The 13953-nt window shown below is 43.0% G+C and overlaps 1 protein-coding gene across 8 annotated transcripts in view; it reads left to right on the top strand.

The window, feature by feature from the left end:
* Window positions 1-13953, top strand: part of HDAC7 (histone deacetylase 7) — a 225132-nt gene that overhangs the window by 129484 nt on the left and 81695 nt on the right. Inside the window, exon 1 of one of the 8 annotated variants that reach the window (XM_087956540.1) lies at window positions 7598-7660. The exons of the other annotated variants lie outside the window; for them this stretch is intronic. Coding sequence (XP_087812666.1) covers window positions 7615-7660 — 46 coding nt within the window. The 5' untranslated portion in view covers window positions 7598-7614. Of the gene's footprint in view, window positions 1-7597; window positions 7661-13953 lie in introns of those variants that run through there. 8 annotated transcript variants of the gene reach the window in all.

Here is a 13953-nt window from a genome sequence, read left to right as displayed (position 1 = left end):
TCCATCCTAACTAGACTTCCAGAGGACCCTTAAACACGGTTCTTCCAACAACTTTCCCCCAAAAGATGGGGAGCCTGCGAAGCATGGGGGATTCTCCCACAAACCTGGTTTCATTTTTAAAAATGTCTATGTAATTGTTTTTAATGGCTGTTAAATTGTTTTAATTGTTATTGGTTATATGCTGCCCAGAATCATGTTCAGTGAGATGAGTGGCTATATATATATATTTGCTAAATAAATAAAACAAGCCGTAAATTGGGGGGGGGGGAGAATAGCCATATAACATTAAACCACCATCACCGCCAGAGATTTAAAATATAAAGTGGTTGACCGAACATGATAATTAAAGAACCAAATGGGAACTCCACTCAGCTGGATCTAAATGCTTAATTGCATGTTTCACAGTTATTAAAGAAGTAGAATTGAAATTGCTGCTCATTTCCAGTGAAATAGAGGAGTTTACTTTTGGGTTTAGTTCTTAAATTTAAAAGATCCTTTGTTTTTAAATCAAGCTGTGTTGACAACAATTATCTAAGATACTATAGTATCAGAGACACACACACATGCACACCCCAACTTAAATGTACTGCTGGCAACTCATGAACAGGTGGCCACGTTCGACCCAAAACATTACTCTCTGTGTCAACTCATACATTGTCTCCCACCCTTCCCCTTGTTTCCTGTGTTGTACTGGGCCACGAGGAGAACTCAGAAACATGCATGTATTTCTGAATCCGAAGCTGCTCAACCAAAGTTCCCATTCAGCTTTCCTTTCCCATCACCCGATATGGCTGTGATGATATTTGAGATTATTTTGCCTGGGTTATAGATAGCTGTGGGTGCAAATCGAATGGCACAGATACTTCCTTTCCCTTGGTCCCTTGATTTTGTCACACGCACAGCTGTTTCAGAAAGAGAGCAAGAAAGAGAGAGACAGAGAGAGAGAGAGAGAGAGAGAGAGAAGCCCAAACTCGCAAGTAAAGCTTTAGTTCAGCTGGACCCCTGTCAGCTAAACAAACCAGCAAGCCAAGGACCCGTTCACTGGGGTGGGGACTTCATATCTCAATGCCAAATAAAACCTCCCCCTGCTGCCTCCCTCCTCCTTGCAGCTGCAGGATGCTTGCAGGCCAACCTTCTCAGAAAGCAACTGCTGGCAGTTGGCTTTCTTTTTTGTGGGAGGGGTGGGTGGGGGGACTTCCCTAACCCTTGCTCTCCAAGGAACGGATCTCCAACTTAAAGCAAAGTTCATAAAAAGCTCAGGGGAAGAGCAGGCTGTATTTAATTTCAAGAAACCCACGTTGTTTTCTTGTGCGCTCTCTTATTTATTTATTTATTTATTTATTTAACCCCCCCCTCTTCTTGTGGAAGCGCTTCTCCTCCAGGGTGAATGGGTTGTGAAAACCAGCTCGAGTCTTTTGTGACCTAAATCTGGACATTTTGTCCATCTCTTGGTGTTGTTTTCTGTGCAAACAAGGATTGAAATTAGATCTGGAATAGTGTTGGTGGGGGGGGGGGAGCATTCCTTCTGGGTGGAGAGAGCTCTCCCAGCGCCAGAGCAAATTCAAAGGATCTCATGGAAAACGATGTCATCTGGCATCACTCCTCCCAAGCAAGTACTGGGCCTCACCCTTGCTTTGCATCGCGGAGAAAATGGAAGAGGATGAGGGGAGGCGGCCTTGATACGGGCAGACGGGGCATCGGTGGCTTGCCAGATGGGGGTCCCTTTGGACTCGCAGGCAGGCCTAGCATCAGAAATCTGCCTTTGCACCCCTGCCCAACAAGCAAGCCCCTCTGTTGGATCTAACGTATTCTGTAATCTCCTTTGCAGCAGAGATGCTGAGCCTTGGTCCGGCTCCAAGAATAGCCCCGAGCCGTTGAATGGCCAAAGCAAAGACTAAACTTAGTGTAACTCAACTGAAATGAAATAATTGGTTTAATAATTAAGTATTTATCAAGCCCACTCCTGCTGCACATTTCAAAATATGAAGGGAAGGGGAGAAGAGCACATGTTGTCCTTTGAAGGCAGGGCTGTATATCACCTTGCAGGCAGCATCATATTCTATGATCTCAGGCTACTTTTTCACAAAACACCATTCCAGGGTCTCAGCAGGGGAAGGATGACTGGTCAAATCTGGGCTAGGAAACTTAGTGAGGTTGTGCCTGGTTAATTCTTGGAAGGGAGACTGTTAGGATATGCAGATGAGAAACTGGGGGGGGGGAGTCCAGAAAAAGACAGCGTTTGTATCAGGGGTGTCAAACTAGCGTCCCATGGGCCAGATGTGTCACGCACAGGCCACGCTCACCCCAGCTCCGTGAAGGAAAAAACATTGTGATATGTCACGTGACGGCAACGTGACGCCATGAGTTTGACAGCCATGGTCTATATACGGTCACCACAAACACTGAATAGCTGTAGCCGTGTGGTCCTCTGCAATCAAGAGCGACTCAAGGACATCACTGTCTTTGTTCTTTTGGTGCAATATGGTAAACTTGGGAAGAAGAGTGATTTGCTCATAACTATCCAGCAGTTTTCTTAATAAGCAAAGAAGGTTGCTGAGATTCCAGGTTTAAGTTGGCAGCTCTAACCACATGCATGGATGACAGGCTCCAAGTGGAAATAATCGTTGTGTTTGTGTGCTTGCAGAAAATGATGTTAAACTTTCTGTAGAGCATTGACTCCCTTGAAAATGGGAGGATTCACTAACGACTCTCGTGATAATACATTATGAGGGTCACACCCCATTTTTTTCTGCTATTAAATTATCACTATCCTTTTTCTGCTTGAGAAGAGACGGGATGTCTCCATCAGAACGGAGCATCATGGCAGCCACTTTCATTTTGTCAAACTCTTCCCCAACTACAATCCATTGGGTCCAATCTCTTTTAATTTCTAACTAGAAAGAAAAGGCTGAGTCTTTTTTCTCTGGAAACTGGATTTACTTGGTCAGTTTTCCAATTGGATTGGATCCTTTGGGACTGATACCGTACATGTATGAAATACGTGTATGGGTGTGCATGCTTTTCTATTCCTAGTTTATAAATAGTATTTATTTGTTGTTACTGTAGTTGAAAATGAAGCCTTCTTCAATTTATTAATCGCTTTGAGGGAGATAAGAGAGTCAGGAGTTGAACCCTCCAAGAAAAAAGAAATTGGTTTTATGGGCAGGTAAAAATGGGATTTGTGTTTTGTCTACATTGCATGCCCTGTTATAGACAACCATATACTTCCTCCTCCCTTACATATCAGTGGAGGCAAAGTTGTTGTGAATTACATGAAAATAATAGGTGGCAAGGAATGGAGAGCCTCGGGGATGACCCAATAGTGAGAAACTTGACTCACAAAATGTTTTTGGGAAGAGAAGATGCAACGAAGAGAAGGTGCAACGTTTGCACAAGAAAGCTCAGTAGCAACCAACCACCTCTCCTGGTTTGGATTAGAGGCCACATTTATCCAAATTTAAACAGATAGTAATATATTTGTAGTGAATATGGCGGTAGTAAATAAATACTACAGGTGAAGAATATATCTTACCTTCTGCTTGTCAGTCCACTGAGAGAAACAAACTACTGGACTAAAATTGGCCTTGGCAGGATCCAACCGGGCTATATTTACAGAGGTATCTCTGTTTCGATATTGCTTTGACCAGCTCAGGGAATTTTGCCATTTTGATATTTTGACATCAAGGATCTTTTCGCATTGCTCATTGTGGCTCCTTCTGAACAGAACGTTTTGGCCCAGTTGGCAAGGAACGGTACCCACTGGCCTCAGATGGAAAAGCACAGATGGCGGCGGTCTTCTCAAAATGGGTGGTGGTGGTGAGGTGTCAATTCTGTTGATCGAATGTTGCAATCATTTTTACTCTTTGGCAAAGACTTTAGTGAGGGTTTTTTTTAAAAAAATAAATATTATTATTAACATTGTCTTCTGCGTGCTGAAGAACTGAATCCAAGAACAAGTTGAAGGGGAGGTGATTGAACTCTCTGCAACATACTTGATTCCAGAGGCTGTCATCTGTGGATTTGCCAAATTCTGGACTCTTGCTGACTCTGGATGCTATCTGAAAAGGGTCTCACCCATTCCACAAAAGAGAAGCTTGGAATCTCTCCCCCACCCCACCCCACCCCAATGATTTACATATCAGGATGATCAGCACCTTCAGCTCTAGGTATAATTTGGCTGGGGTGGGGGAGAGGGGGTTGAAATAAAAAAGCTTTGTCATCACCATAAAGAAGTCAGGGAAGTCAGAAATCTTTGCTGATTTATTGCAAAGCCCAATTCTACCCCTCCTTGTATTTGCAATCTCCGAAGAGCTGATTTTATTTTACTTGGTCCCAGAGGGAGAGGACAACATGCAGCCTGATGTACGTGAGTTATGTTGCATCATGCTACTGATGCAAGGAGTCAGTCTTAAGGGGCTGTGTAAATCTGTTTTACATCGGAAGCCACGCATTGATCATTTCATTGGCACCCGGTCACTCTGGGGAGAGAGTTTAGTACTATATAGGCAATCTTGGTTTACCATGAGAGGCCCCTTCCCCAAGGAAAAAATGGGTTAAGGACTTATTATTATTTTATATTCACCATTATCTATCCAATAGCTAACGTTTTTAAAGCAAATTACAATTTTTAGAGTAAAATGATGGAAAGGATAACATGCAGTTAGGAAATAAACACCATTTTTAAAGGAAAAAAATTCCCATGTGTATCAGGCATTTAAAAACTAAAGTGAGTAGAAAATTATGGCATTGCCCTAAAGAAAAGAGCCCGAAAGACATTAACTGAGGCACCAGGCCTGGGCCATTGGAGAAGATGTTTTATAAATTTCTGCCCATATACAAAAAACCTCTTCTATGTAACTGCTTACCTTCCTTAACTAGGCAGAGCAAGTCCAATAAAGAAGTGTTTCTTGAGATCCTAGTTTGTACTAAACCAGAGGTGGTATTCAAGCAGGTTCTGACCAGTTCTGGAGAACCGGTAGCAGAAACTTTTGAGTAGTTCAGAGAACCGGCAAATATCACCTCTGACAGGAGATTTGACAGTATCCTGCCCCTGCCACGCCCACCAAGCCAGCCCACAGAACCGGTAGTAAAAAAAGTTTGAATCCCACCGCTGTACTAAACCATGGGTAGCGGAGATATTTGTTAGATTGCCAACAAGTGAATATATTGATCCCATCGGGGTGCCCGTGCAGATAAAGAGACTACAGGTAGTAGGTTCCAAATCTTTGTTACAAAGTAAAAAAAAGATCACTGGAACTCATCAGAATGTAGGTAGAGGATTGGGTTTGGATCTCACACATGGAGTATCAGGATTAAAAATCAGCAAAGAAATCCCTGCTCCCATAACGAAGGTGTGACCAGGAAGATTTGCAGCTCAGCTGCGTCTCTGCACCGAGATCAAGTTCATCTTGAGTCACTGATCAAGCAAGGTTGTATTGCTTCTCCAGATCCTTTCTTCCAAATCCAGTGAAGCTGTAACTTAATCCACCCCACCTCCTCCATCTTCATTTACAGGCCTGACCACAATTATCTAGTGATCTCCGATTCACCATCTGTCCGCCCGCTGCTTTAAAAAGTTTGTTTTGGGTTGTTTTGGTGTAATCCTGCCAATTTTTATTATTCAGATGTAATGTTGATCTTACAGGGCTGATTCTTACTCTTTGGAAAGCACAGCCAAGACACATACACCAAGCAGTCCTCCTCCTCCTCCTCCTCCCCCACCCCTCCTCCCCCTCCTCCTCTTGCTTTTCACGAGGCCCCATTGACGTTGGAGAACTGCTGGCGTCACTAGCTCTGCCCCGAAATGGCATCTCCCCAAGGGGGCCTCCAGCCAAGGACTCTGTTGAGGAAACCTCCCAGAGCTTCAAACGAGGAAACAGTAGAAGCTGAGGAAGGGGGTGGCCTGGTGGGAAAGTTGGTTTGTGGGGGGTGGGGGGAGAGAAGGAATCCAGCCTCAGTATTTTCTGATCTGTCCAGAGATCAGTGTTCATTAACGAGAAAAAAACATTTGCCTGTAGAGCTGTTTGTTGCAAAAGGAGGCAACTAAAAATACCTGCTAGACTTGAGATTGCAGAGCTGGCTCTGTTTAGCAAACGACTCCTGTAGATAGACAGAGATAAATACAATAAATAGTAACTCTGGCGGGTTGTTGTTGTTTTTTTGGTGGTGGTTGTCTTTGACAATGTCTGCGTTTTCTACGCGAAACCATAATCCTGAATGGGTGGGTGGGATAAAATCTTCCACGTTGCTCAGTTTTCTTTTCCCTCCTCTCCTCCCCACCCCCACCTTGCAAAAAAGAAAAGAGGCTAGTTGGAGATGTTGACCCAGAGATGGTATTCAGCAGGTTCTGACCACTTCTGGAGAACCGGTAGTCGATATTTTGAGTAGTTCGGAGAACCGGCAAATCCCACTTCTGACTGGAGAGTTTACAGTATCCTTACCCTGCTACGCCCACCAAGCCACACCCACAGAACCGGTAGTAAAAAAAAAATTTTTAATCCCACCACTGTGTTGACCCCACATTCTAAATCTGGGACACAAGTAAGAAAGGCCAACCAGTTTTACTAATCCTTTCAGTCCCTAATTAAACCTCTTGTGGAAAGTTATCTCTTCGAGAAGCCCCAAAAGAAGATAGAGAAAAATCTCAAAACACAGTGAAAAAAGTAAGCTGGATGTCAGCATTATAATATTTTTTTCTGGATTGGGCGTAGAACTTGTTTGAGGTGAAGCTCGGAGCTGTTACATAAAGGTTTAAATGCTAATCTAGTTTTTCCTCCCTATCCAGGTTATAATTCCAAGAGTCCAGAGCTGACATGGCCACTATAAATTGAGCCAGATTCTGGAAGGTTGTAGCCTCCACAAGACTATAGATTCTCCAGAGACTAAACCGGTTAGAGAATATGATAGGCATGAAACACGTGTTTTTTTTAAAAAAATTCAAGGACTGTACAGGTAGTCCTCAACTTACAACAGTTCACTTAGTGGCCGTTCAAAGTTAACAACGGCCCTGAAAAAAGTGACATGCTGTTTTCCACTCGACCGTTGCGGCATCAGACTTCAGATGCTTGGCGGTTGCAGTGTCCCAGGAGGTCACGGGATCAATCCCCTTTTGCGACCTTTTGACGAACACAGTCAATGGGGAGGCCCGATTCACTTAACAACCATTTTACCACCTTAACAACAGCGGTGATTCCCTTAACAACCGTGACACGAAAGGTCATAAAATGGGGGCAAAATCTCCCCTAAGAAATATCTCGCTTAACAACAGAAACTTGGGGCTCAATTGCAGTCATAAGTCAAGGACTGTCTGTAGTTATCTCTTTTCACCGCTCTTTTAAATTATCTTTTGATTTTTAATGTAACAATTGCCCTTGCCGTCGTCAAGGTACATTTTCCCCATCGTAATCTGCACACACTGTGCATTCTTTTGAATCCAGTTTTGAAAAGGGGAAGAATGGCCTCTTGAACTTTGCATGCTGCCTAGTGGGTTTTGTTTGGTTTGCGTGGACTGTGACAGGCCCCTGGCTATATTGTGCTTAAATTGTATGCCTGCTTGTGTTTTTGTTTTGTGTTTTTTTTTGTTTTCTGGCAGGACTGGTTGAGGTCCCAGGCTCCATGCCTAACCCTAACATGAATTGCCCTGTTACTTTGAAAAGAGAAGGTAGGTGGAAGGGACGGCTTCCAGAACTGTGCAAGAAGCCCTTCCTTGATATTCTACTGAGGAGTAACTATACGCCATCCAAGAGACTAAGCATCTCCACCTCAAGCTGGGAATTCCCTAAGGGCTTTCCTTCTCCACACAGTAGCATGAGAAACTGTAGTATTGCCAATTCCTGGTACTTAGCGTTAGACATTTTCCTGCTTTCTGCTCTAGGAAGGTGCCTTATCCAAGTCAGGCTGCTTGCTCCTCCTTGCTTACTCCTGTTTTAACGTCAGATTCCCGGCATTTCAGACAGGAGGGCCTTGCATGGTTGCCTGGAGGTTGAGGCAGGATCATCCTAAAAGTCAATGTGCTGTCTGTGAATATAGCAGTAGCATTTAGACTTACCCGTGTTTCCCCGAAAATAAGACTGGGTCTTATATTTTTTTGGCCACCAAAAAAGATACCAGGTCTTATTTTCGGGAGGTGGGGGGTGGGTCCACTGACTCACCTCACTTGCGCGCATCATCCCTGGCCTCCTGTTTGTTGTCAGGGGCTTTCAGGAAGCTGGATTGATCTGGAGCTCTGCTATTGGCTTCAGGAAAGCCTTGCCAGCTGCAGAAGAAATGGGCCAGAAAGGCAGATGTCGGGGTGTGCGAGGCCTGGCTGAAGGAAAGTAGTGCGGCAGCTCCATCGGCCACCCCCACTCTAACTTAATTTTTAACCATGCACCCTGGAGAGGGTGGGGGGTCTTAATTAGGGCTTATTTTGGGGGTAGGGCTTATATTGGATGCACGTGTAAAAATCAAGCTAGGACTTACTTTCAGGGTAGGTTGTATTTTTGGGGAAACGCAGTATATGGTGTCCTATAGCCCTCTATAAATGATTTACAGAGTCAGCCTACTGCCCCCCCCAAAATCCGGGCCCTTATTTTAGCCACTTTGCAAGGATGGAAAGCTGAGTCAACCTTGAGCCGATCAGGATTGAACTCCAGGCAGTGGGCTGAATTAGCTTGCAATACTGCATTCTAACCACTGCGCCAGCAGGGTTTCTATGTATATGCATGCAGACAGTCTGTGGTCCTTCTCTTACTTGTCCAACTCTGATTGTGTTGTCATACAAGAGTGTTTGTATGATGGTGGCGAGGGTTTCTGTCAAAGTCTGCAGCCAACCGTAGCTAATTTGGAAATTTTTAATCAAGTGATTTTGCTGATACACATTCACGCATGCCTATATGTTACACACACGGAAAGAAACATACACACAGGCACACACACACACACACACACACACACACACATGGACAGTACATACATACATGCATACGTTCCCTCCTCTTGATTCCCCAGACTTCTTTCAGTCTGGTTTTGATTTGGTGCACGTATGCATTAACTGCTTTTTTCTCTGAAGACATCTGAAACTATTTTCCCAACTGAAAGAACAATAGAATGGTTAAAGCATAAAGTAGCACCCAATCATCATAAAAAGCAAACAATTAAAACCCATGGAGGAGAAAACGAGGTTGTAAACAGCAAGCTAAATTAAACATTAGGCACGGTGTTATAGCTGGGAAGAAAAAACTTTTTTTCCCCAGTGAGCAACCAAATGCTTTCAAGAAAAGGAGCTTGAAGGGGGGGAAAAAAACCCTATTCCTTGTATTAAAAGTGGAGTACAGACTGTTGCCTTTGAATAATATGTATTGTAGCCTCCAAAACCTCATTAGAGGAGGTTTCCAAATTGGGACCTTTAATATGATAGAGAGCGGAATGATGAATACACAGGGAGCAACAATTTTAGTTACATGATCTTAGCGAATGCAAAAATGTGGTGTACTCCTACATTTTGATGCAGCTCCTGGCCCACACTATTGAGTTAATCTGTCTGATGGTTTTATCCTTCAGATAAAACAGAAATGGGAAAGTATTGTAATCTGAACTAGAAACTAGAATGTTTAAATTGCCCCATGAAATGACGTTATCCAATTCTAAAAATAGTCTTATGTGGCCTTTATTGCAACAAGCTGACATGGTTATCTCGCTGGAGTAAGATTCTATTGACAGCATGCTTCGTCATATCATGCAATAAATAGAAGTCTTTGCCCTGGAACTTTGCAACATTTTTCTTGCCCAGATGGAAATCAGTTGTGTATGTTTTGTAAATCTCCTCTTCCTCACTCCCAATGCCAGTCTCTTCACCAGATTTTGAATTGCGTTTACATTATAGTGTTTGCCACATCTTAGCAGTAGGTTTTATGTAAAAACTAACAGTTTAGTGTTTAAGCCAGGGGTGTCACGGCAGTGTCACGTGACGTATCAGGACTTTTTCGCCCTTTGCTAAACCCGGCATGGGCGTGGCCAGCAAGTGACACATCTGGCCCATGGGCCGGGAGTTTGACAGCCCTGGCTTAAGCCAAACTCCAGCGTAAATTCATTAACTTAAACGTGTGGGATTCTGGAGTAGGATAAGTAGAAGATTGCAGCCCCAGCAAAGTAGGAGTGTATGAGAGAGACAGAAGGCAAAAGAGCAAGTGCAAGCTCATTGCTTTGATGATGCATTTGGGAAAAAATAAAATCAAATTCTCAAAGCTTGGCAAGCCAAGAGAAGTCCTTGGCAGAAACCACTGTACTTAGCTATGGTTGTTGGAGATGTAGCAACAGGAGCTGGAGGCAAAAGAGATTGCATTCCCCACCCTACTTAGAGTACTTTCTAGTCATAGCTCCACCATCAAGGTACAGCTTCCACCAGCAAGCTGTCGAAGATGTGGCAATAAGGTGTAGAAATCACCAAGGATGGGCCAGTGAGTACCTGGTGCCAAATAAGAGACCAGATAAGTTCAAAGCTTCCCCCTGTTCACTTTCTTTGATTAAACAAAACTCTTAATCAGAAAGAATGCCTGCAGTTGGCCAAGCTTTCGTGTTGCACAGAAGCGTTCAGCAAATGATGAGCTTTTTCAAAGGTATACTTTATTGGATTGACTTTGATCTGGGTGGGAACTTCCTCAGCATTCCAACAACCTCATTGAGTAAGTTTTCTGTGGAGGTTTCTTGATGCAGCTATTAACAGAACTTCAACCTGTGCTCTGTTGTTATTGATTTTCTGTTTGAACATCGGTAAGAAGAAAGGTGTAACGAAAGGTGTGAACTGTTTTGAACCACACGAAGAAACAGAGTTGCTTTAGCGAATGAGGGAAGAGTTGGCAATCATTGGAGTTCTAGATTGCATCCATGAATCACCAAGTGTCCCCTCTCAACCCAGCCTGTACAAGTTGTCATTTTTCTCCCCCCATTATAGAAAGTGACTTCTCAATGTTCGGTAAGTCATAAGATCTTAGAGTAAGTCTTTGGAATTTGTTCTTGTTCCACATCACATTGCAAACTTCAATTTTATTTGTGCGGGCTTTCAGGGGTACTTACTGCCCTTGGTTACTCCTCAGAAGGCATTCTTTGGGATTGCTCCCATATTTCTTTGGAATTCTCACATAAAGCTCCAAGCAAAAGGAAAGTTTTTATTTCATAAGTGTGTGTGTGTGTGTGTGTTTGTGTATGTGAGAGAGAGGGGGGAGAGGGGGAGAGAGAGAGAGAGCATGCTTGTGGTTACAATCTATCTGGATGTTATTTTGGTGGTTAGTTGTTGGTTTTAAGTTATGTTTTGACTATTGATTGAATTAAATGTTGGCCCTTATCCTCAGCCTCCAGTGGCAGGGTGGGCTAAAACACTCAAAATAAATGCAACTGAACTAATCCCCTCCCCCTCCACCAACGGGAGAGATTGCCATCCCTGTTTGGTATTTCCTATTATCTGGGACCAATGGGGCAACAGCTGTCTATGTAAGCGGTTCCCAGACAGGGCTGTAACTCATGATTTCTTGGAACAAGGCTTATGTTACATTTTGGAGAAGCATGGATAGATACACCCATCACAGCTGCCCATTGAAGGCTAGTGCCAACTAGCCAAAACGCAGCAGAGTTCTTGGGAGTGCATCTGAAGAAGGACATGCTTGTGTTTTTAAAGCTGAAAATGTTCTGGGTGGAAGAGAAGAAGCAGGCCACGGAGAAAGCCCTCCATGAGGTGGCTGCGGGATGGGGAGGGGGTGAAGGGAGGTAGCCTGTAGCTTGGAAAGAATGATAGGGACCTCTGCAGTTGAGGGAAGGGAGAGCCCTTTGCCTCCATCAGAGGATACATCTGCTCTTTCCATCCTTTCTAGCAGTGACTTGCCTGCAAATGTAGACCTCAAATGCACAGGGCCCAGAAAAGGAGGGGCAGATTTGCACTATGCTGTGGGCTGCCACATAGAACCAGAATATCCTTCCGGAGACATTCTGGCTCAGTGAGTGTGTGTCTAATGCACCTCTACCCAGTGACCTGACATTCGCCCAAATCAAGTTTTAAAAGGTGCACATTTCGAGCTTTGGTGTTGCAGGAGCGTCCCTTGGTGTATGCTGTGGAAGGTTTTCCCCTGTGATCTAGGATTCAGTTACAAAAAAGGGAACGGCTGGTAAACTTCATTAAGCTGCAAATCCTGCTGGATCTATTTTCCTCTGGTTTTCCTCTCTGTTGTTTATTAGTCATTTATCTGTTTTCTTTAAAATTTATATTTGGATGCATGGCACAAAAAGTATCCTCAGGGCAGATAGAAACAATGGCGCAGAGAAAAATGTCCCATATACAACCTCCCCCACCCCCAAATAAAACATTGGTATGGTTTTAATTTATTTAATCTGAAAACATTAAGGTTCAGAGCAACAGAACTCAGCAGGAGGCAAGGCTAATTAAAATGTTAACCTTGCCTCCCAACACAAATGCTAGACAAGATAAAAAAAAACGGTTTGCTTTCATCTTAAAGAGGTAGCCCAGCTTATTCCCAACCCGATGTTCTCCAGATGTGACACAATTGTAGTTCCCAGAATTCCCAGGCAGAATGGCTTGGCTGTATTGCTAGAGGAATTACGGGGTTTGTTTCTCTATCACATCTTGAGGAACTAGGCTGGAGAAGTCTAATCTGTCTGGCCAGCCATTTCTATAAAAAGGTCAGTACATGTTGAATTGGTTTCCAGATGTTTTGTATCTACATCTTGTAAGGTAGTGTAAAAGTCACTCCCTCTTTTAGCTCAGGCATGAGTGGAATTCCTGCTTTGTTTTATGATCAGATATTCAAGATCCACTCAGTCATAGTTAAATAATGACATTGACAGATGGCCATTGCTTTGAATCAAGAGAAACTAAACTTGAAAACATACTCGGACCATAAATCTGTGATTAATATCAGAAATAAATTCACATATCCTTTCACATAAAAGTTACACCAAGGAATTTCCTCCTCTGCTAAGTTGTTATTAATACATATTGTAATCATTAAAAGATTAAAAAGGTTGCTAATAGAATCTATTTTCTGCTTGCCTTGTGTGTGTGTTTTAAAAAAAAAATTGTGCAAAAGTATATATTTCCAAAAGTATATATTTAAATGTGTATTTTTGGAGGGATTTGAAAAAAGTAGAAAAAACATAAAACCACATGATGGGTAAAAAGATACAAATAAAAAAAGGTAGATATATTTATTTCTTCATTGTAAAATCACATTAACTATTCCTTATTTCAGACAGAGTTGGATTTAGAATAGAATCTTTTTCAACAGTCCTAATGAAGTAGATAAGTTTATTTTCTCTGCAAAAATGTGCCTCTGGTATGCAAGGCATTTTTAGAGCTCTTATGGTTAAAATAAATATGGCAGATTTGGAGCTATTTCTGGTATTATTTGCTGTCTGGTGTTATTGTCATGTATTATATGTATGCAGTGGTCATTGTTTATCGCTGTTTTACCATTTTGTTTGTATGTGTGTGTTGGAGAGTGACAGCCAGTGATAGTGTGAAGTGGTGATTAAGGTGCTGCAATAGGAGCAGAGACCCATTCTAGTCCACCCACAGAAGCTGGCTGGATGATTTTGAGACGATCTTTCTCAGCCCTAGTTGGGAAGTCAAGTACTATCTAATATCAACTTCATGGTAGATTACAGGTCATACATTTCCTTTAAAGGTGGATTGATTCAGGCTGTTCAACACACACACACACACACACACACACACACACACACACACACACACACAATTAGAATATTAGTCACTCAATGAAGTTTCTAGATATTTTCCTAAGTAAACCCAGCCTTGAACATCATACAGCACAGAGGTGGTATTCAGCAACTTCTGACCAGTTCTGGAGAATCGGTAGTGGAAATTTTGAGTAGTTTGGAGAATCGGCAAATCCCACCTCTGACTGGCCCCGCCCCCATCTATTCTCTGCCTCCTGAGTCCCAGCTGAT

The sequence above is a fragment of the Notechis scutatus genome, chromosome 2, assembly GCF_049901735.1.
Source record: "Notechis scutatus isolate UNSWTSFEM ecotype Mainland chromosome 2, rNotScu1.2, whole genome shotgun sequence".
In the NCBI taxonomy this organism is placed as follows: domain Eukaryota; kingdom Metazoa; phylum Chordata; class Lepidosauria; order Squamata; family Elapidae; genus Notechis; species Notechis scutatus.
Note: the sequence above shows the minus strand (reverse complement) of the source record. Positions and strands in the feature narration are given on the sequence as shown.